Source organism: Nasonia vitripennis, chromosome 3 (assembly GCF_009193385.2).
Source record: "Nasonia vitripennis strain AsymCx chromosome 3, Nvit_psr_1.1, whole genome shotgun sequence".
Lineage (NCBI taxonomy): Eukaryota > Metazoa > Arthropoda > Insecta > Hymenoptera > Pteromalidae > Nasonia > Nasonia vitripennis.
In genome coordinates, this window is record NC_045759.1 from 10336889 (window position 1) to 10359073 (window position 22185).

Here is a 22185-nt window from a genome sequence, read left to right on the forward strand (position 1 = left end):
GCGGGGGTCAGGCCTCTAATTGCTGCGCGCAGACACATCGCCGCTATCGGAAATGCGAATCGTGCGTGAACCTCTGTACTCTCTTTCGAGAATGCATATACGGTTACTTGTGTAAGGGGGCAGGTTTCCTTGATTGCGTACTGCTGCGTTTTTTTACTGCCTTTATCCTCGGCTGCAATCTCCCCTCTCGCGCGCTGCACTTTTTTGCGTCGTAATTTCGTCCCTGCGTGTACTCAATTATTTCATCGCGGAGTGCGTTGCGTTTTGCGAATCGAGAAAATCGATAAAGTGTGTCTGCGGTGTTTAATTATAAGAGGGTTTTATAGCGGAGCTGTGTAAAAATAAGCCTGCGTTAGTTTATTCATCGCGCAATCGGCTGATGTTTGCGATCAATGATTCAAAAAGTGAAATCAGATTCTATCTTCGCGCGACTATTAGTCAGAGTTGAGTGCAGTGTTCCACGACCCCGATGAGCTATTAGGCTGGACGACGATCCCATTCGATGTCAATTAGTAAAATGCAACGATTTCGAGGATAATGAGGCGTGATAAAACTAGACTACTGCAGCGAATGGTCTGTCACTCGTAGTTAACGGTCTCCGCCAGTAGTTCGACGTGTGTATCAATGATTGGAAACATCCATTGAGAGCGACACTCCGTCCAGTCACTTTCAATAAAACCGAGAGACAGCTGATGCACGCCTTCGCGGCGACCTTGTATTTATCGACATGTTTGAAATTTCGAAAGGCATCGACAAAGTGTGCCATGTGTGTGTTTAAGTACCGTTCGCTCGGATCCACGCGTCCATCAAAATCTGGAGCTTATACTATATACTGTTTCAAAAGCAGCGTCCTCTGCCGAATCTGTCACACGATGACCAGGAGAGAGAGAGAGCCAGGAGGCCAATCTCCGGAGATAAACAGCGGCGTAAACAATACAAGACAGTGGACGGCTAAACAATGAAATCGTATCTTATTACCGAGTCCGTTTCGCCAGCGCGCACACACACACACACGACTGCTCCCTGCAGCTCTTCCCTCCACATCGAAGGACTCGGGTATACGGTATATAAGATATAGCCGCGCTCGCAGCAGAAAAAGCATATCCGTTATCGCTGACGGCTGCAAAAATTGATAAGCTCGGCACAGCACAGGATATACGTGCGCTCTTCTTCCTCGAAGATCTCTCTCTCTCTCTCTCTCTCTCTCGCGCGCGCGCCAAGTTCAAAACGACGAGTATTATAGCAGTTCAGTGTAGTGGTGGCGGGGCAGGGCCGGGGACGGGACAGCAGCGCCAGCGCGCAGACAGCTTCGCGCAGCCAGTGTATTATAGCGAGGCATCGTCCGGGGATCGGCGGCGGCACAGCTCAGTCGCATGCCGGCTGCTCGAGGCGCTGGGTCGCGGTGTCGCCCGAAGCACTTTTCTCTTTCACGTATCGTATACGCGGTTCACCATTGCTCTTGATTGATACCGGTGGCTTTTTTTATGTTGTGTGTTGATTGTGAGGAGGAGCAGTGAGACTGAAGAGGGGCTAATTACCTGTACGGCGCTTTGGAAATCCCGCGGAGGAAGTGATAAAACGACGCACGGGCTCGCTTATCGTTCGTTTGTTGTTATACAGAACAGATAGTGGACGGGAAATCGAATTTCGCGCTTTTTTCGCCGCGTCAGGCCCGTTATCCACATCAGCCACGATCGACGTTGGGAAACCGCGAGTGCGTTGAAAAACTAGTTCCGCACAATCGGCTCTCTTCTCGTCTTTCCCTCCGCACCAGGAGGGAAGTCGCTCGTCGAGGCTCAGTGCAGCGAGTTCCGCGTAAAACGAGTGCGACGAGGCGCCGACGACGGCTCTCGCTGATCCTGAGGGATTGCAGGTGCGCCTCGTGCATCGGGCCTGCTGCTTATCCGGATGCAGCTGACAAAGAGGAGACGACGAGGATGATCTTCACGGGCAGGTCGGTGGACGCCCTGGACGAGGTGGTCGCGGTGCAGCCGGTGATAGGCGAGCGCCGCGAGTCCGCCGTCTCCATAGCCAGCAGCTGGTTCTCCAGTCTGCGACGGCCTGGCAAGAAGCAGAAGAAGCAGCCCTTCCAGGGACAGAAACAGGCCAAGAGCGCCTGGGATCTCAGCACGCTTAATCCCAATGCAGTTTCCAGAACGGTTGGTCCACGCATACTATTTTTTTTCGCCCGCTCCTCGAGACTCTTGCCCGCGCGAGTTTACTGCACCGCTGGCCTAGTTTTTCCTTTGAATCGCGCGCGCTCTGGTGCAGTGTGCGCTTGACTGGTGGCTGAACTTTTGTCGGCGCGCGTGCGGAAGATGCGGGAAGGAGAGGGTTTATCGCGGGCGCACTTGGCACTCGAATCGCTATGCTGACGCTTTTTCTCCGTGCCCCTGTTTTTTTATTGCCGATGCGCGTTGTCCGATTTTTAATATTGTTGTTGTACGCAGACTCGATCATGTTTTCTCTTTTTTTAATAATCCTCCTACCGGTATCTTTCCCTCGACGGACTAGACCTCATTAAAAATAACGATTCCTGAGCTTTGCGGGCCATTTGTGAGTTCGCTCTGGAAAATCCTGCTTTTTAATTGAAAAATACACACGCGAGAGAGAATTCAAGAGGTCGACTAATGCGCTGCAACGAGAAAATACACACCCCGCGAGTGTTATAACGGAGATGAAAAGATAATACCGCGCTGCGCTGCGAGTCTCGTAGCTATTTTAATATAATTCAGTTATGCGCACCCTTTGTTTCGATACTCGCTCGATCAATTCACACTACACGCGTGTACTGTATGGCTGCAGCTCGGGATTTTATTATACGCTGTAAAAAGGAATACTTTGCCTCGCGATACGAGGCGCAGAGCGCCGAGCGAGTCCCGTTTTTTAAAAATAGCTCGCATGGCTCAGCAAGGATTAAGTCGCCGAAGAAAAATATTTACGATTTAGTCGCTTTTTAAATCGAAACACAAAATCGCGGAGCTTTCGTTAATAAACTGAAGCTAAAACTTTCGTATAAACGACTCGCTTATTGGAGAAACGTCATTAGCGCGCAGGTATACACCGGAAGCCGGTACGTTTCGGAAAGTTTCTATGACGTGGCGCCGTGTGCGTTTAAAAAAACACTAATAACCCGAATAATCTTACGCTCCGAAAACGCCCTGCACTTTTGCCGAGCGATACCAATTGAAGACCGCGCCGTTACGCGCTCGCATATTTCAATGGTGCATGTAGCGCCGTTTAAAGGCATTAACGCCTATTCATCCATCGGCGCAAGATAAACCGAAAGAATTCCCTGAATTTCAATGAGTCAGGTCGCCGCAGAGAGCTACGTACTATGAGCGCTTTCGAAAGTCGCGCTGTAATAATTGACACGTTATCAAGCGCAAATCTAGTTTCCTTTGTGAATTCGCAGGGAAAAATATCACGGCCGAGAGCATTCCGAACTCGTTTGAGGGCTTCGAAGTTCCTTTTGTTGCCGCTATTGTCGTATGTACTCGGAAAGATATCGGAATAATTTATTCCTGAGCCGCGAGTCGAGGCGAAAATGGTCTTTTTGTTTGCAAACTAGCATATTGTTCCTTTGCTTGCTGCTCTTTACTCGCTTTTTTCTTCAACGTTGTATCAACTCGGATTATGCAACGTGTTCTATTCGCAAACGGCAAAAAGATAGCAAAGCGTACCGTCTGCAACTAAAGCGGGCAATTAAACGACGCATAGATATAGCTATATAAAGATGACGCAAAGATCACGTGACGCAAGGTCAAGAAGAAGACAGCACGACGAATTGATTGCGGTTCGTTTTTGCAACAAAGATCATCGCTTATACCTTGTGTGCGCCGAGAGCCACGAAGGTTCGTTCGCAAAACACGGCAGCTGCAGCTGTTCGAAATTCAGGACGACGACGAATTTCGGATGTCCTTTCTTTCCTTGCGGCGTTACGAGCAGCAGTGCCTATATAGTACACAAGACAAGAAGCGTCTACGCGACGTCGGTTAGAGTTATCTGCATGTCTGATCGGGTTTATCGAGAACAAACAGACGCGCGCAACATTTGTATCGTTAACGAGGATTGCGTGACATATCCACGTCACTTGACGATGCGACTCACGTAAGATTCCGCGATAAAGATTTTTTTGATTGTCTGTGCCGCCGCCGTCTTCACCGGCTTCAACGAAACGTCTTTATGATGGAATAATTTCGTATTTTCTACGCCTTGCGAATATAAAGAATTCGCTTTATTGCTGACGGTTTGCGACTTTCATGCTGTATTATTGTCAGTTCAATAATTGAAAGCTCGAAGATGCAGCAATAAATTGTGTTATAAACGAGATGTTTGTTACTGACTGTCGAGCAAATCACGGCTACTGCAACTGCAAATCATTGAAACGGTCGACTGTTTTTTTATTTCATTACTGTCAAAGATGAAATATTAATTGTTTGTGAATGTTCAGATGGGCGCGTATGCTAATACGTTGTTTCGTTTACACTGATTGGCGTACGTTTTCCCCATCGTATTATAAATCCATCGATATAGCCAACTAATTTCATTGTTTATAAAGGCATTGTTTCGTACCGTAACGTCGGAATAAAAAACACGTCGCTTTAATCGAACTATTTGTCATCCTCCGAACGTGAAATTGAAAGAGCTGTATATCTTGCAACCAGACAGAAAAGAGTCCATTTTTCTCTTCGGATCTGACTACGATCTGGTTTTTATTTTTGTTTTGAGTTATTGCAGTCATAAAAAAAGACGAGAAAAACACCGCACCCAGAGAGTCATATAGAAATTGTTTACGCACACGGGACGCGTAGAGGCGAAAACTCGCCTGGTTGCAAAACCTACATTCATCAAGCCAATGGGGTTAAATTGTCATTCCAACTTAGCAACGTCACTTTCCACTTCGCAAAATGGCTTGGTAATTGTGTAACGAAAATTTGTTCTACTCTCTCGCTATCTACGTGAGCGTTAATCAATTAGCAAACATTTGCTCAGCAATTTTTTATCCTAATCAACGATGATTCCCCTCTCGCAAAGTTTAACAATATTCTCCGATGTTTGTTTAATATTTACCTGTAGTCAAAACAAGCGTGTATGCGAATGTTTCAACTCCTGATATTATCTTACTCGAAATACGGGAGGAAGAGTTCAACCGTTGTGTTGATAACAGCATTGTTTACGACGAAGCCTTTCTGTTATGACTGTATACGCTTATTTATTTTCACCTAATAATCAAACCGGTGTACGATTACGCAACATACATATTTTCAAGAGTTAAATAATATTATATATTATCAAAGAAAACTGTGAAAAAAAACTATATTTAATTGAATTAAATTACAATTCATATCCATTCGCTCGTTTGCTATCGCAAAGTGCTAATTTTTTATATAAGCTTCGGAAAAGGCATTTACGTAACGAAGTATAGAGGAGCGATTTGAAATACTGAAAACTTTCTGCTTCTTAACCATAACGCGGCTTATGAAGAAAAATGAACTTATAATACACACTCGCTTGACGTCTGATTACTGCAGGCGACTATTGTTAAAGTGCAACTACCTCCGGTCCAGCCACCGCAAGCAACACCTCCGCCGATTACTTACGTAAGTGCGGTTAGCGCTCGCAGTTTTCTCTCTCATAAACGCATTTAACCGGCTTTACTTTTATCAATTTCCCACGGTAATAGACATGACATTTCCGTTTATTATTAGCGGCCTCGACAGGTTCCATGAGACGTTTATTGTTTATGGGTAAAATAATGATTCTCGGAACTTTGACCGTTCCCTCTATATCTCAGTTTTAATTCTTCTTTATGCGCGCTGCAATGATTACCATATATAATCTGGGTAAAGCGCATTAAATTTTCCACGATGGGATCGCAATAAAAAATACCGTATATCGTCTTCGTTTATTTTACAACACGTCGATTTTATTTTCCGCCGTAATTTATCGCGCGCGCGCGCGCACTACTTATCATGAAGCTTTAAAGCCACTTTTCTTCCTGGCGAATTCGCAGAGCTAAAGTGAAATTTCAATTCGAGTGAGAAATTATTTAAAACTGCTCTAAAATATGTAGAAAGAATGGTTATGCAAAATTCAAGTGTGCTACCCCCTGGAGAACTGCGCGCATTGTACAAAGCTAATCTTTTAATAGATTATGTATACGCTGCATACTGGACATCACAAATTGGGGGATGTGGATTTTTAAATACTGCATAATGGCTCTATCCATGAAGAGATTGAAAACCGATGCGTCTTCAATAATAAAAAAAAAAAAACTTAAACGCGCACACGTGGCTATCGAGCCTGTCTTCATTGCAAAGCTTCTAATTATACCCCCGGCTATTTTTCCTCAGATTCCGATCGGCCGAGTAAATTACGCTGTCTCTGAATTTCGAGCTAAAAACAGCCTGCAATTTCCATCGAGCAGTCCGGCACGCAGGTGCAGCAGCTGCTGAAAACTGACCTTCGCGTGGCCGCGAGTACACAACGAGCGATACTTAATTTTGTCCAGATCGAAGCGAGCAAAAAGTCATGTCAATCGTAATTAAGCACAGCATGCATACTGCATATCGTTTAGAAGAGGAGAGACACGAGAGACACGATCGATGCAATCATCGCTCGTACAAGAAGTAGTCAATTAGCCAGCGCAGGTGCTAAGTACTCGACAACTTTGCAGATCGATGCACACATACGATCTCGTAACGTGGCCTCGTACGGAATATCACATCCGAATTGCGACGCTGTTACCAGGGAAGACAGGCTGAAGAGGGCTGCTAGTAGCGAAGGGAGAAAGGAGGTTAAGCAGCAGGGGACGACGACGACGACGAAGAAGAAGAAGCTATTGTCGCGAGTGTAGGAGGGAGCCCACGCGGGCGTTTCGATGATTTCTTAATTAATAGCCGTTGAGAGCTGCGCAGTCGTTGACCCCGAGCGAGTGTGTAGCATGCAGTTTGGGGGGATCGAAGCGGCGCTTCATTTGGTCGATGCACGCGCAGGGAAGAGAAAAAACTTGGGCGCGTGCCACTGGCGCAGTGACGAGATGCTATTACAAAGTTTGCCGACGCAATACGCGTGCGGATTATAGGACTCGCAGGCTGTTGTTGTTCCCTCTCGCGAAGTTCGATGATACTTATCGGCTTAGCCGATCCCACGGCTAAACGCTTAATTAGCAAAGTGAATATAACCCCTCACGACGCGCGACAGTCCCCGAGTATTATAAGGGCGGAAGAGCTGGGGGCATTAGGCGACGAGGATACAGTGGAACTATGCATGCGCGAAGCCCGAGTTTGGACAATGCTCGAGGGTACAATACCCGGGCCGAGTCTCTCCGAATTGCAGTTGAAGTACAAATTGAACAATCCAGCTTCAAAAATGACTCTCGGCGCTCATAGCTTGGTTCGAAATTGCGCGCGCTATTTTCAGAAGCCCTGCAGTCCTCTCTCTCTCTCTCTCTCTCTCTCTCTCTCTCTCTCGCAAAGTATTTTAATACCCAGGATGTATTAAATACTATATGCGCAGTGTGTATACACAGTACGAAGTTTAATTGCGTTTTGCAGCTTGTCGCAAATTAAAAGCTGCCCTCTCTCTCTCTCTCTCTCACTCTCTCTCTCTCTCTTGGATTACACGCTTTTGAAAGTGGAGAGTCAAAGCTGTGTGTATATACGTAGCTGTAATCAAACCATCCTGCGGATTAACTAAAATGATGGATAACTACTGCTGCTGCTGTAGGGCGACACGACGACGAGCCCATAGGATCTCTCTTCGACTGCAATCGAGTTAGCAGCGGGGAATATTTGCGTGCCCGGTAATTAATGCATTCGGCAAATTCAGTCGTGGGCGTAGATATAAATTGGTCGCATAATTAAATCACTCGCGCATCTCCGATTCCACTTACGCCTATCTCTCTCCTATGGCGATGATTAATGTACGGCTTGCAAATGAACGTTTCCAGTGATATCGCGGCGTGTGATATGCTTAAGCCATAGTTTAACGTCGCATCGAGAATAAGGTTCACCTTCTACGCGCTGCGTAAAAGTGCAGCAGTGCGCAGAGAAAGTGCGCCGCTAAAGTCTTATACAGCTGGTGGTAGACAATGCGCGATTCTATTCTCGGCGCGTGACGTAGCATCTCTTGGTCAACTCTCCTTATTTTCTTCATTGACTATGTGCTTTGTTTCACCTGTTCCATTTGCGTCATCTCTCCCTCGATTTCGTCGATCCTCTCTCTTTCCCTCCTCGTTTCGAGAGGGCTCTTAGAAGATGAGGCTTGAGCAAGCGCATATAGCAGCAGTCTATTTCGGAGTTGCGCGCGCGAGTTTTTTAAGCGTTAGCCTATAAATTCGGTCGGAAAAAATGAACCGCTCCGATGCCTGTGCGACTCGCGGTGGAGAGGTGCACGGCTTTTTTTTGAGCGATGCGGGATGTTTCCTATACGCTGGGGTCCCTATCAAAATGATCGAGGGTCGTGAAAGCTTTTCTTTTTCGAAGGCCCGCATAATTTATCGCGTTTATTTTTCCTCGCGTTCCAACCGCATCAAAAGGATCTCTGTAAATATTTTTCTCGAACCTATAATTAGGTCGGCGTGTGTAGCTTCTGCAGTCTATGCAATGACTAAAATTATAACCATACGAGAGGTACTTCGAATTTTACGGTTATTTGAAAGACTCATCGATCTTTGGAAAATGGTGCCTGTATTTTAACAACGTTCTCTTGAAAAACCATAATAGCCGTAGGAAGAAGTTGATCGACCTTCCGACGTTTTACAGATCATCGCTCGTCTGTCGATAAAAATTCCACCTCACGCATGACACTGCAGTCTAAACAAAAATACAACTTATCAAGCACATCCAGTCGCTTGTCGTCCGAGAGCTGCGGCGCGTTTAAACAAACATCAAACACTGCAGCAACAGAGAGTACATACGTGAGCTTAGGATGTCTGTACACAGTCGTCGTCGTCGTCGTCTCGAGCTAATCAATCGACTGCTGCAGACTGCAGTCGGCCGCATCACGTGCAGCGTTTAATTGGGGAGAGTCTCGTCAGCTTTGATGCTAAGAGGTTTACGGCCGAGCGAGTGGCCGCAGCCGCCTTCGGTTTCATGCAAATATCCTCCGCATGACGGATGTGTGCGTTTTCTCTCTCCCCCCTCTCTCTCTGTCTGTATACTTTTTCGCTTGCATCGCTCGTTTCTCTCTATGCGTGCAGCAGACCGGGCACGTACAATATTCACTTTTCGCCTGTTGTGATTCGAGGCTCTTTTGTGTAGGGAGGGAGAGATGTACTCGAGCATTGACGTGTCATTTTTCTCGACGTATCGAATTTTCCGCGCTCGCTTCGAATCCGCGTGTAATCCTCGTGAGATTCACGGTTTCGAATGACTCCATTGACGCGCGCGTTAACATCTGCTGTAGTATGCCGGATCGAGCTGCCGCTTCTGTTATCCACTTTTGGTCCAAAATATTTTTTCGCCGGATCTTCTGTTATACTACCGCCGCACAGCGTAACGTTCCACTTATCCTCTTCTCTCCTGTTTTTTCAGCCCTTCGCTGTCCAACCGATTTCACTCAAGCTCCTATCTCTCGCGTGCTCCTTTTTCATTGTGATCTAATTTCCCGTTGCTTTTACACACAGATCTAAAAGTTTCTCCTCCGAGTTTCCTCGCTTTATAAATCATTTCCATTTTCGCGCGTGAAAGTCGGATCCTTCGTAAAATTCAGCAAGATTCCACAAAACGGCGAGAAACATTTTCTTCAATCTCTCTCGCTCCGATTTCTTTTCACGCTTAATCGTCGGGCGTTTTCCCTCCCGAGCCAATCTTACACTTCGCGATCGCTCAATCTTTCTCCGCGCTTTAATCTCGCGCAAATTCATAAATCTTGGTAAGACGCCAGGGCTTTCTTTGCTATATGAAATTCGCGCGTTCTGGCGCCGCGCCAATTGAACGTCCTCTCTCTCTCTCTCTCTCTCTCTCTCTCTCTCTCTCTCTCTCTCTCTCTCTCTCTCTCTCTCTCTCTCTCTCTCTCTCTCCTCTCTCTCTCTCTCTCTCTCTCTCTCTCTCTCTCTCTCTCTCTCTCTCTCTCTCTCTCTCTCTCTCTCTCTCTCTCTCTCTCTCTCTCTCTCTCTCTCTCTCTCTCTCTCTCCAACAGCCATTAGCGTTTTCTCCCGATTGATTTTCCAAGGCTTACACGGAACATCACACCTGACGGCGATATCGGGTCATCTGTGCGCGCGACGAGGATCTTTGTGAATCGTCGGGAAATCGCGCTCTATTTTTATATTCACCGGCTGTACGAGCGGACGCCCTCTTTTTTCCTCGATGCCGAACGCGCGGCGCTTCTGTCTCTGAATGGGATTTTTCACGAGAGAGATTTCGCTTCTACTCCGCGGGGCTATTTTTACGCGCTCGTTTGCCGTTTAAAATATTTGGAATTCCTCGACAATGAAATTCTTCTTTCGTGTCAGCCGAGCGATAGTTTACAGCGAGCGCATCGTTTTATCTCTCGAAAACATTGATATTAATTAAAGCATCGGATCGCAGGCACGTGTGTGATCGAAAAAAGCTTATCCGCCTCTGACACCCTGACACACAATTTAAAACTTTCGTCGCTGAAATATTCATCAACGTCCAACCTTGATTCCGCGAAGCAGTGTGTATGAGTTTCTAATCAATGCAAAAAACAAGATTGAATAAACGTCGTTCCGAGAGATCAGTCTACACGCGACACGTCAATGCATCCAGGACGACGGTGTCGTCTAGATTAATTTTTCTCCGCCTAACGAGCACGCCTTCGATTAATATTGACACCGGATCGTCGATGCATGCACGGCACACGCTGCATCAGCGCCGATAAAACCGGCGCTCGCCGCTTCATCGTTATATATAGACGGATTTATTTTTCTCCTCGGCAAATTCTGACCTGCTCGCGATTGATACGCTCTTCTCGGCTCATAGGCTACATAGACGCGGAATCAATGGATTTTCATTGAAGATCTGCGCGCCCGCTTTGTCCGACGCGTAATCGAGGCACGTACAGTTTCAGGTTTGTTCTAGACCGACGCGAACCAGTATACACAGTGTGCGGTGTATACAACGGAAGACGACTGCGATCTTGAGATTCAGCGCGTGTCTTCACTGATGTAATACGGCGATATTAAAAAGCAGGCGCTCGTATAGTCGCGTTGTTGGCGGATTCCGTGGAATTTCAAAGTGGGCAATGGGATAATTTGCGAGTGTGTACGGCTTTCGTGAATTTTCGAATAGGAAGTTTTTGTCCTTGGATCGTCCTCTCTTAATCGCGTACATTTTCAAAGGCGACATCTTCGCTGTGCATTAAAAATGCAACAAACATTTTGGGCGACGGCCAAGTTCGAGTTCGTTCTCTTTTTTTCTCGCTGATCTCCCGAATTGAGCGATGGAACAAAAAGTACGAGCCGAAGGATGCAATTAATAATAGCGGCGATGCGGCCTATCGCTAAAAGCCCGCACGATAAAAGAACTCTCTCGCGGATGCGACTTGTTTTTCGATCCCCCTTTTTTTCCTCCTTGTTTTCGGAGTCTTGAGGTTGTGAACCGGCTGTTGCTACTCGATTAAAATAACACGCGCGCACGAGCTCGCGCCGTATGAGAAAAAGCGGCACAGAAAATGCAAAGCGCTGAGGCTCTGAAAAACCAGTTGCGGTAGACAATAAGGAAATTATGCTAATTTTGCGCTTTACCGAAACTCATTTTCACTGTCGGTACTATCTAATGTGCGAGGAGCGTCGCTCCGAAAAATTCCTCCGTGTATAATAACGAGAAAATAAGTCGAGGAGAAATTTGCATGTAATGGCAGTGAAAATCCAAGCTCTAATCTCGATTTCTTATTGAGTTGCGCTGATTCACGCGTACCTTGCACGCGTCGTTAATTATACGCACAATCGCGAATTCCGAAACGCGTGTCGCGAGCTCTCTCTCTCTCTCTCTCTCTCTCTGACGCATTTCTCTCACAGCGCGCTGGCGGAGAAGGAAAGGTACGCGGCGTTTGTTTTGATTGTCTAGAGACGATACAACCGATCTTTGCAAATATTTTTTGGCTTATCGCGGTGTAAGATTGTTGCATATCGTCGTGATGGTTAAAAATAAGTTGCATAACGAGCAAGTTTCGACATGATATAAAGGTATCTCTATGTAGAGCGATAAAGCCTAATTGAGCGTTTTAAAGCGATTATGCAAAACAAACCGCGACCGTTTTTAATTTGGATATAGCGCATATCAAATTCATTATTTCAATCTCCCGAAGCAATTCCGGCCAAACGACTTTCCGGCCGTTCATTTCCATATGGACAATCCCAACCTCGAAATTTCCCGGCTGCAGCGGGCGGCAGTGCCGGGTTTTAAAATCGACTCCGAAATCGCGTCTCTTCGATATCCTCCGTGTAGCTTGTCACTGCGAAAAAATTCGCTTCTATACCGGACCCGACACACACACGTACACACACACGCGCGCGTGCCTGTATACATCGACCTACGCCCGGCTGGACGTCCACTTCCGTCGTCATTCCGAATTCCAGCGGCGACCTTTTCGTTATCTTCGTTCCATATACGCATATAGGTATATACATATAGCTGTGCGTGTGGTTTACGGCATCTCTCGCGAACGTGTTTCGCGCGCGCGCAAGAGATGCTGATCCCCAGCCGCTTAACCTGTCGATCTTAATGGAAACGAATTTATCGATCAGCCCCTGAACTCTGACCGGCGGCTGCTTCTTATCTCAGCTCGTGCGTGCTGATTTTTGCTGGACTTGAATGACTAATTGCCGCCGCGCGCAGCTGTGATTTAATTTCCTTTTTTTTGTTCCTAGCGAAAGATGGAATATTACTTCTTTGTTTACGGTGCGAATTTCGTAATCTTCGCTAGCTCTGGTGTAACAATCGAGGGGAGCGACGCCGATATAGATATAACAGTGCGTAATGAGCAGCGATTATATTGGTTGGTCGAGGTTGGATTTTTACTGCCGTGCGGTAATGGGTATATTTTATTACAACTGTTGCACCTAGTCCGGACTAGCTGTGTTATTTAGAATAATAATAATCGGAGAGACTATAACGCAAGACTTTTGAAATTTTCCACACACACCCGATCGAAATCTCAACCGGCAGCACAAAACTGACAATCAAGCTGATAACTTCGCGAGAATCCGGAATATAAACGGCCAATTAAAAGCGATGAACTCTCGCAATATGCTCTTCTTCATCGAACTCATCGAATATTCCATCCGCCGCAAATTCATTTCCCCGACACGCTCTCGCGAAATCCTTTTTTCCTCGCAAAAAATTCAGAGTAAGGAAAAATAAGACCGCAGAAAAAGGATAAATTACTCTCACGCGCGCGGAGCCTCGAGCAAAGTCCTCTGGAATCTCCCGTATAATACCGGCGCATTATAGCGGTATACACATACACATCCTCTCGTGTACGCGCGCACACACACACAGTCGCGGCCTTGGGAGGTCGCATTTCCAGTTTCGCCAGAGAGTGTGTTCGGCTCTCGTTTACGACGATTAATTCCCGACGCTCTACACGTCAATTTGTTTGCGGCTCGCATACGCGCGGAGCTTATTAATCTCGCGTCCGTTGCTCTGACGTCATCTTTTGGCAACAGAGGATCGCGATTTTCCGTGGTTGAATAGTGCGATAATATCATGCACCGACGAGGGGATTTTTACACGTGACGCGCGCAAGTTTCCGCATCGGCGTCGTTTTTTTGAGAATATTCTCCGCTCATTAATGCAAATGAGAGCTAAATGGAAAGAGAGCTGCGGATTTCACGCGGTGAATCAACAATGCTATGATGCAGCCCCAGCTCTCCAGTGAGAAAAAAGCGAGATCCATTAGACTTTGGCACGGCTCCCGCGCGCGAGCGCGAAAGACACTTTCCCTTGGCATCGAAATGATCGAATCGAGGTCGTCGATAATATGCCTTTGTTTTCTCCCCCCCCCCCCCTATTAGCTCCGCTTTTAAATTCTCGCGCGGTTCAGAGGGTCACGCGATTTTTTCGTTTTCTCGAAAGAGAGAGAGAGAGAGAGAGAGAGAGAGAGAGAGAGAGAGAGGGAGAGAGAGAGAGAGAGAGAGAGAGAGAGAGAGAGAGAGAGAATCGGACGAGGCGCCCCCGGAGGTTACGACATCTCTCGTCGATAAGGCATACGTTGACCCGAGGAGAGAAAAAACGCTTAGCTATATCTGCGTGTTTACGCATGTCTTAATTTATAAATCCGCTTAGGGGTAATAAAGCCGCGGATTACGCGTAATTCTCGTTCCGGCTCTTTTCCTCTATATCAGGGCGTGTGCGCAGCGCAAAACGATTCTAAGGATATGTTTATGCTGGCTGCCGGGAGATTAGGCCGCAATTGGTTGCCGCTGCCGCAAACAGAGTCGGTCGTGTTTATAGCGGGAGATACTTGCTCTTTTCCTACTTCGAGTATATCTCATCGATTTTTAATAAGCCTCGCCGCTCGTTCGTTTCACCAATGACATACTTGCGGCTTATAAGAGTCGATAGCCGATTTGCATGACAATCATCCGTGCGATAATTATTTGCAAATCAGACTCGCGGAGTGTAATAAACTTTCTTTCGATAATCTCTCTCCATATTTACACACTAGAAAAGAAAAGCGAAAAAGCCCTCGACGCAAAAGGTCGTCACCGCGCGCTAGGCTGCAAAAATGTCGAACCGGTTGCGAAGACAGACAGAAGGGCACGTATCTCTCGTGTCGCGGACACACGCCGAGGAATTCCAAAGTCGGCGCTTTTCCGCACGCGCGTCTGCGTCTCTCGCAGCTATACTAACTGCTTCTTTCTATATCTCCTCGCGAGAGAGACAGGTTTCCTGTTTCCCGGAGCCGCGAGACGCGGAAAAAAGACACCTCCGGGAGGTGGATCAAGAGAATTTAATTACGAGCTGCTGCCGCCGCTTTTTTTTTGTTCTCGGTATAGTATAGCGTCTTGTTATTAGACTCATTCTTCGCTTGGGTTTCGAGTTTGCGCAAACGCCGATTCCTCGAGTGTCCCCCCGTCGAGAGAATCCGAAGCGAACTTCTTATCGCACGGCGCCATCGAATAGTTTATAATTAATAACGAGCCGCTTTCGGCGTAAAAACGGATGAATTATGAAACGGCGCTGCGGCAGCTTGTATGTATTTCCGCGCGGTAAACCGTTCGCTCGCTCGTATACAGAGACGCCGCGTGTATACAATAAAAGTTCCGCGCGTATAACCTACAGAGATAACGGATTAATACGCGCGCCTAATGAGTATCTCCCTCTCGATGTTTTCAATTCCAAAGCCCTGAATATACGCTTTCCCGCGAGACGCGAACGCTCGTCGATAATAAATATCGCAGAAGCGATAGAAGCATGAGCAGCAGCTATAGTACTTAGTCCCCGTTTCGGCTATTTTCGCGCCTCGACCTCGACGCCGAGAGCAGCCGAAGCTCTTCCTGGCCAGTGTGTCTGCAGCGCGTATACATACCCTCTCGAATTGGCACACGAGCGTCGCCTCTCTCGCTACTTTTTACGCCGGGCATATTTCTGGCCGCGAGAACGCGAACTTTCGACCGATCGTAAATTTATCGTCGCCAGAGCCCTGCACACAAAAGAGAGAATCGTGTGCCCGCGCACGAGTAAGTGGGACACCGGGCTACTGCGGCGGAGAGGTTTATTGTTTTGCATTATTAAGCGACGGCTAATTAATCCATCGATTGGCGCGCGGCGCGGTGAAGAGTTTAAATGCGCAATGAAAACGAGACAGCGAGAGACGAGTCGCTGATGGATATTGTATACGCGGATTATTTTATTTTTTGCACTAATTACTGGCTGCGCTACGCGACGCTTTAAAAACTGGGCAATATTTTTCTCGTCTGCTGCAGCTTTTTCGGAGAGTCTTTGAATGCCGAGTAGTGGTAACGGGAATTAAAGTGAAAATTTTAATTAGGGGATGTTTCTGAAGTAAAAAAAAATTCGAGAAATGCGCGAGAGGAGGCTAATTTATACGAGAAAGCCTGCAGCGCGTTTAATGAATATATTAAATAAAAAGCATCAGCTGCCGCCTGTGTAATTCCGCATCACGACCGCCGTAACTTTTGCCCCTCAGTAGTTGTAACCGAAGCTTCTAATGTTTTGATGGCCGCACTCGCGGGCTCATAACTCTGCGCCGTCTCTCCCGAAAAGGTTTATGCTTTAGCGAAAAACTCGCTGTGTATAGGAAAGGAGGGTAAGAGAGGAGAGAAAAAATCGTTGCCCTGGGAGAAAGAATGTGTGTTAAATATTATTACCGGCAGATACGGCTCGTTTATCCCATTAGCCACCGGGTATAATCCCCTTTGCGGCTCATAACTCGAGCGCGCGTCATCGTCGTCGCTGCTGCAACCGTCGAGAGAAAGAGAGAATAAGAGGAAGTGGAGCGTCGCGACGACGACGCAAATTGAGTCCACGCGAAGCTTCCGAAGACTCATCGAAGTGAGGCGATGCCGCTTCTTTTAGCGCTTTTTATCGTGTGCGCAGAGCTGGAAATATGGAGCGACGAGTGCGTTGACTCTATCCTGTCTTGTGGGAGAGTTTGTTATTTTGTACGATGCGATTGTGTCGAAGGTTCGTTTTGTTGTTGGGCGATAAGGGATGAATCACGAGCTTGATAGCGCCTTTCCTTTAAAATTAATCATAGTAATACACGAATGTAAAAAAAACGCAACTAACGAAACCTCGTAATTTTTCTGTTCCAGGTAAGCCCTCGAGATGATCTCTCCGTATCGCTAACAATCCGATATACGTCCCGGTGAGTTCGTTCTTAATAGCTCCCAATCAATCGTCGTCGATTACATCTATCGGAAAAAGGGCGTAATTGAACAATTCCGGGAGCAATCGTCCTCCTTCGCGTGTGTAGAAAAGAAGCGAGCGATATCTCGAAGCACATAACAGTTTCCTACACTAGGCTACTCCCGCACGCGGTAATTGGCAGCGATTCCCGTGTCGCAGCAGCTGCTCCACAGCGTCGATGAATCACTTTATATACGTACATCTGTATCGCTCGATTTTCGAGCTATCGCACCGAGATGTGTGCGGTGGAAATGACTCACTGCCAGGATTGTTACGTACGTTATCGCGCGGCTCCGGCTACTGCATCGTCCCCATACGATATTATAATTCTTCTTCTCTCGACACGCTATTGCGCGCGCGGCTCTATTGTTTTATAATGCCGATGTATTCATATCACAAGTGCGAGCTGCCTTTATGACAGCTGAATTTTAAGCGCACTGATAGACTGTTTTGCGTTTGCCTTTTGTTCGACGCGCGACGACCAGCTTTCGTCTGTATATAGCACGAATGCGCACGAGCTTCGCCGCGCCGTTCCTTCTCGGAAAAAGAGAATTAAACAATTACACGACAAAAAGCATCTCGGAAACGCAATAAACCACTTAAAAGTCATTCAGACCACGAGAGCGACCTTGTCAATATATAGAGCGTCGCGCTTAGTCAGGAATGAAAAAAGGAGAAAGAGCGAGAGGGAGAATCAATTTTCCCACACGGGAAGAGCGAGAGAAAGGAGTAACGGCGCAACTTACTTTCGCGCACGAGGCGTATAATAGAAAAAAAGCCTCCGAAAAGCGGTACCAGAAAAAAGACGACGACGAGCGCGCCGAACAATGCAATTAGCGAAACGAACGAGTGTCGGTTATATAGAGGAAAAAAGAAGAGTATGGAACTGACTACAGGAAGCAAAGTTGGCGCGCCGTGAAGCTGAAGAAAAAACGGCTAAAAAATTACCATCGCAAAGTAGCAGTAGTCCCTCTCTCTCTCTCTCTCTCTGGTGGTTCCTGGCGGTAATTAGCCGAAAGGAATAGCGCGGATTAGGCGCAGCTCTCCTCCGCAGGCCTTTTCTCTCTCTCTCTCTCTCTCTCTTTTGCAAGACATCGACGACGAAACTCTCCTAGTGCACCAAGGAGGCTTCAGCTGCATTGTCTCTTTGCGGCTCCTAGTGATAAAGGCTTAAAAGCGGGAATAATAAGGCCGGAGGATATTCTTTCCTCCATTTCGCTGCGCGCGCGCATTGTTTTCGCCGATATCGAGGAAAAGAGAGACTTCCCGCCTTATTGTACACACAGCGATGACGAGACGTCGCGCAATTTCCGCGGAGGGATAAAAATTGCCTCCTACGCTTTCTCTCTCTCTCTCTCTCTCTCTCTCTCTCTCTCTCTCTCTCTCTCTCTCTCGTGGTTTCTTTCTCGGCGCATTTTTACACGTCGTTCGGCATTAGCGTCTTTTACGAGACTTTGGAATTTCTTCGAGGCGCGATGAATTTTGACAAATTGCCCTCTATAGATTCTCTACATGGGCTTATCGTGAAAAGTTCGCTGTTTTCGGCGCTGGATTCGAAAACTCCGTCATAGAAACGCTAACCACAAAGGAAAAATAAAGTTCCATTTTTCGCTATACGTCACAGCGGTGCTGTATATATGCGTTTGAATTGGTCTCGTTGTGAATCATTATACGGAGCCGCGGTGCAGACAACTCGGAAATCACCGTCTCGCCAGCGCGTATCTCTCTCATTGTACGGCTGCTGCCACCGCTGCAGTTGTTGATTCGCGCGGCGCGGGCAGCTATCGACATGTGCGTCACGAAATATTTGCGTTCCCAGTATATACACTCTCTTATGTGTATACTCCCATGTTCCTCGCCGCTCACTTCTCTGTGTCATCCGCGTGAGATTTTACATGACAAATACGCCGGAAATGCTTGTGTGTGTGTGTGTGTGTGTTTTATTTGTCTTCTCTCTCAGTGTGTCACCCGATAAAAAACGCCGATTTTTTTCCTCCCGCTTATTACTCTACTATAAACACGACGAAACACTTGCTCCGCGTAAGAAAATAACGCGCAAATTAAGTCCCGAAAAAAAGCTCGCGTGTGTACACTTTCGGACGAGTTCTCACGCGTCAGGTGAACCAAGGAGAGAAAGGAACGGCTCGCTCGTCGCGTGCGTTACGAGCGGATGTGTCCGCGTGTGTAAAGGAGAGTAGTGTATCCCCCTTGCGTTGAAACAATGCTCGCTGCGGTTCTAAAAATCCGCTGCCTATGGCCTACTTGTTTTAGCGGACGGGCGCGATTCCTTTGCAGTTTTAAGGAGCTGCTTCCGGCGCTTTGGTCGAAACTCGAGTTGTGCTTTGAACCCGTCGTCGTCAGAGTGTGCAGTGTCTGGGAAAAAGAAGTCGCTGATTCTTCTCAAAGTCTGGGCAGGTGACGATGGCGCGAACTTTGACTGTCTCGTATACCTAATGAGGCGAGTCATGAGGGTCGTTAGGGGCCTTTGAAAAACGACGATCGATCGCCCTACCACACCTTTTCAGGGATGACGACGTGTGTTTGCCTATATTCCTATGTGCATACAAACACAAAACGCGTTTCGGAAGCGGTGAGTGATGGGAAACACTCGCGGAAGGGGGAAGTGCAGTTTTCGGGGAGGGTTGCATTGGAAATTCCGATCGGGAGCGTGGAAAATTGAAAATATTCTCGACAGCGATAAGCGGAGTTACTGGTTTTGCCCCACCGCGGAATGCGTTTTCATTTATTTTCGGATCCAGTGATTGTTCGGCTCTTGTTTTCGCTCTTCAAATATTTGACTCGTTACACTCAGCTCAACCGCCTAAGCGAATAATTGATCGTCGATCGATTACCAGGACACGCACAAACTCGGTTCTAAAATTTATCCTCGAACTAACCCCGAGAGAAAGTAGCGCAGCCGCGCGAAGTAAAAATTCTTTACGATCCCTCGACCAATCAACCTAAAAAAAAGAAACGTAAAAGAACCCTCTCACGCAGTCGTGCATCAAGCGTTTCGTGCACGACACACCTTCGTATACACCGCAGCCTCTCGATTCCGCGACGCATCACACACACACACACAGCCACACCTCCTCGACGTTATAACGACCGCAGGGGGTGATGCCCCCCTCCTCCTCCTTCTTTTTCTCTCGCACGTATTCGTTTCAATTTTCCCGCGCGACGCCTGTCTTTCCCGGAACCTTTCTGTCGCCGCTTGTTTATCACGCGATGTGTGTTCTCGTGAAATGCACTGCTCACGAGGGGGACGTGTACGTGTAATATACTGGTTTTATTGGGGCTGGCTCTCAAAGTCGATTTATAAAGACACGTTTTCTCGCTCTCTGCGATAATTATACAGCCTAGATCGCCCCCTCTCGTATTTTATTTCTCGTCAGTGGAGGGAGTTTTTCCGATCCGAGGAGGAAAGCCGGATTTATTCATCTTTCTAGCAGCGGTCGCTTTGTTCTAGGGATTGTGCAGGATACACTTTTTCTTGCTCAGCCGGCGCGGCTTTTTCCGCTTCGTTCCAATCTTTATCCTCCAGATGCACTCCCTCCGCCTCTGTATAGCTATCGCTTTTTGCTTCCGATTGCACTGTTTCCTTATGCCTCTGTGATTTTTAGTCTGAAAATACACGCGCTCGGCGTATCAAGCGCGTTTTCTTTTCTCAGCCGCTATAATATCGAGTAACGCTTTAATCGACCGAAAGCCGCCTCGTCACTGAGTGGATGGAGCCAATAACCCTAATGCACCGAAAGTACGTCGATTAAGCAAATTAAAATTACTACAACAGCAACAAAAATAAAGTCTCGAGTAATCACTGTAATCCACAAGGCTGCAGTTTATACCTGTCTCGGTGCACACTCGATTCCCTGCTCGCTTTTCCCCCCTACATCCTTTCTTCCGGCCTCCGCCGCTGTTTCTCCCCTCACGTGTGTGAGTCTACCTTGAATTCTCGAGGTTCGCGTCGGCCGAACTAATAATATCGAGTCTGGGGGAGTTTTTGCAGGCCAAGTGCAACTACTCCCCGGCTCCTCGCCCCTGATTATAAATACGTTATGCACGCGGCGAGTCGCGTGTTTGCATGTACAAGGGCCCCGTCTCGTTTCCGTTCTCGATGCAGTTGTTCCGTAGCTTTGGTGAATTTCTGCAGGACTTGGGAGAAGGGAGAAGGCTGTCATTATACGGGGGTCATTATCCTGGGAAAATCGATAGGGATGATTGCGTTTTCGGTATTGGCCTCGGTCTCTCTGGGAAAAATAAAATATTACGATTCACCTCTTATGTGAAAGCGTACCGAACGATAATCGCTATGAATCATGCAAACTCGGCAATTTTCACTCCGCGTTATACCTGACGCGAAAATAATAATCGGACGACTCTCTTCGCATAATGAATAAAATCGTCGCAGCAGCTCTCCCTCTCGGCCCGAATCGGACCAGGCGCATCTGACTGCGTAGGGCCGTTCCGAGATCACGAAATTATAGCGTCTACGCGTCCCTCTCATAATGGCGCTTCTTTTACGCGTGTCTCTCCCTCTTCGTACGAGGCAGTTTGCATGCTAATGTCACCACATCGACGCGGGACAGCTCTTGCGCCGAGATGCATTATTCAACGCGCGCGGAGGATTTCGCGTTCTGTTTCTAAGCGCGTAATAAATGCGAAAATCGTCTAAGGCTTTTCTCCTATTTTAATCCTGCAGCGAAAGTCGATCCTTGCACACGCAGAACTGCGGAGGGAACACGTGACGCGTTACGCTGTATAATATAATACTCGCTCTTTCTCTCTCATCCGAAGCACCATAATTCGCCTCTTCGGGGCTTCTCGCTCGCCTCGTTTTTTTTTGTTGTTAGTTGCCGCTTCTTGTTACACACTCGGTAGTCGGCCGCCGACATTCCTCGGCGCGTTGATCGTGCCCGCGCTCTCGTATGTGAGTCGTGGGATGCTGTGGCGACAGATATTTTCGGAGACGTGGAAGGATTGAATGATCGGGGCAACAGTAGTGCGTCGCTCATTGATCCGAGCCGCCGCCGAGGAGAGGACGGTGGTTGCGGCGAAAATTCTCCGCTGCTGTCATCGGCTGCGCGCGTGTGCTATGAATATCGATGCGGCCGTGCGTTTCGCCAGGAGCAGCAGGAGAAGAGTAAATGCCGACACGCCTGTGTTTGCTTATTCGCATGTATACGCTTCTTATCGTCCTCGTCGTCGTTATTCAGGAGTGCGCGCAGGGTGTAACGCGAGAATCAAACGAGTGTTATAGAGCTTCGCCCGGAGTTTGATTTGCATAATGTGCGCGAGATTACCCCGGCGAAACCCTTGGAACTTGATCGAGCGAATA

The 22185-nt window shown here is 47.5% G+C and overlaps 1 protein-coding gene across 6 annotated transcripts in view; it reads left to right on the top strand.

Moving 5' to 3' along the window:
* The window catches only part of LOC100115603 (cytohesin-1), a 49190-nt gene that overhangs the window by 16505 nt on the left and 10500 nt on the right, over positions 1-22185 (top strand). The window contains exon 1 of one of the 6 annotated variants that reach the window (XM_031926800.2): positions 1260-2159. The exons of 3 other annotated variants lie outside the window; for them this stretch is intronic. In XM_031926800.2, the coding sequence (XP_031782660.1) occupies positions 1938-2159 (222 nt within the window). In that variant the 5' untranslated portion in view covers positions 1260-1937. Of the gene's footprint in view, positions 1-1259; positions 2160-21728; positions 21991-22185 lie in introns of those variants that run through there. 2 more of the 6 variants (XM_031926801.2, XM_031926803.2) reach the window with 2 other exon arrangements.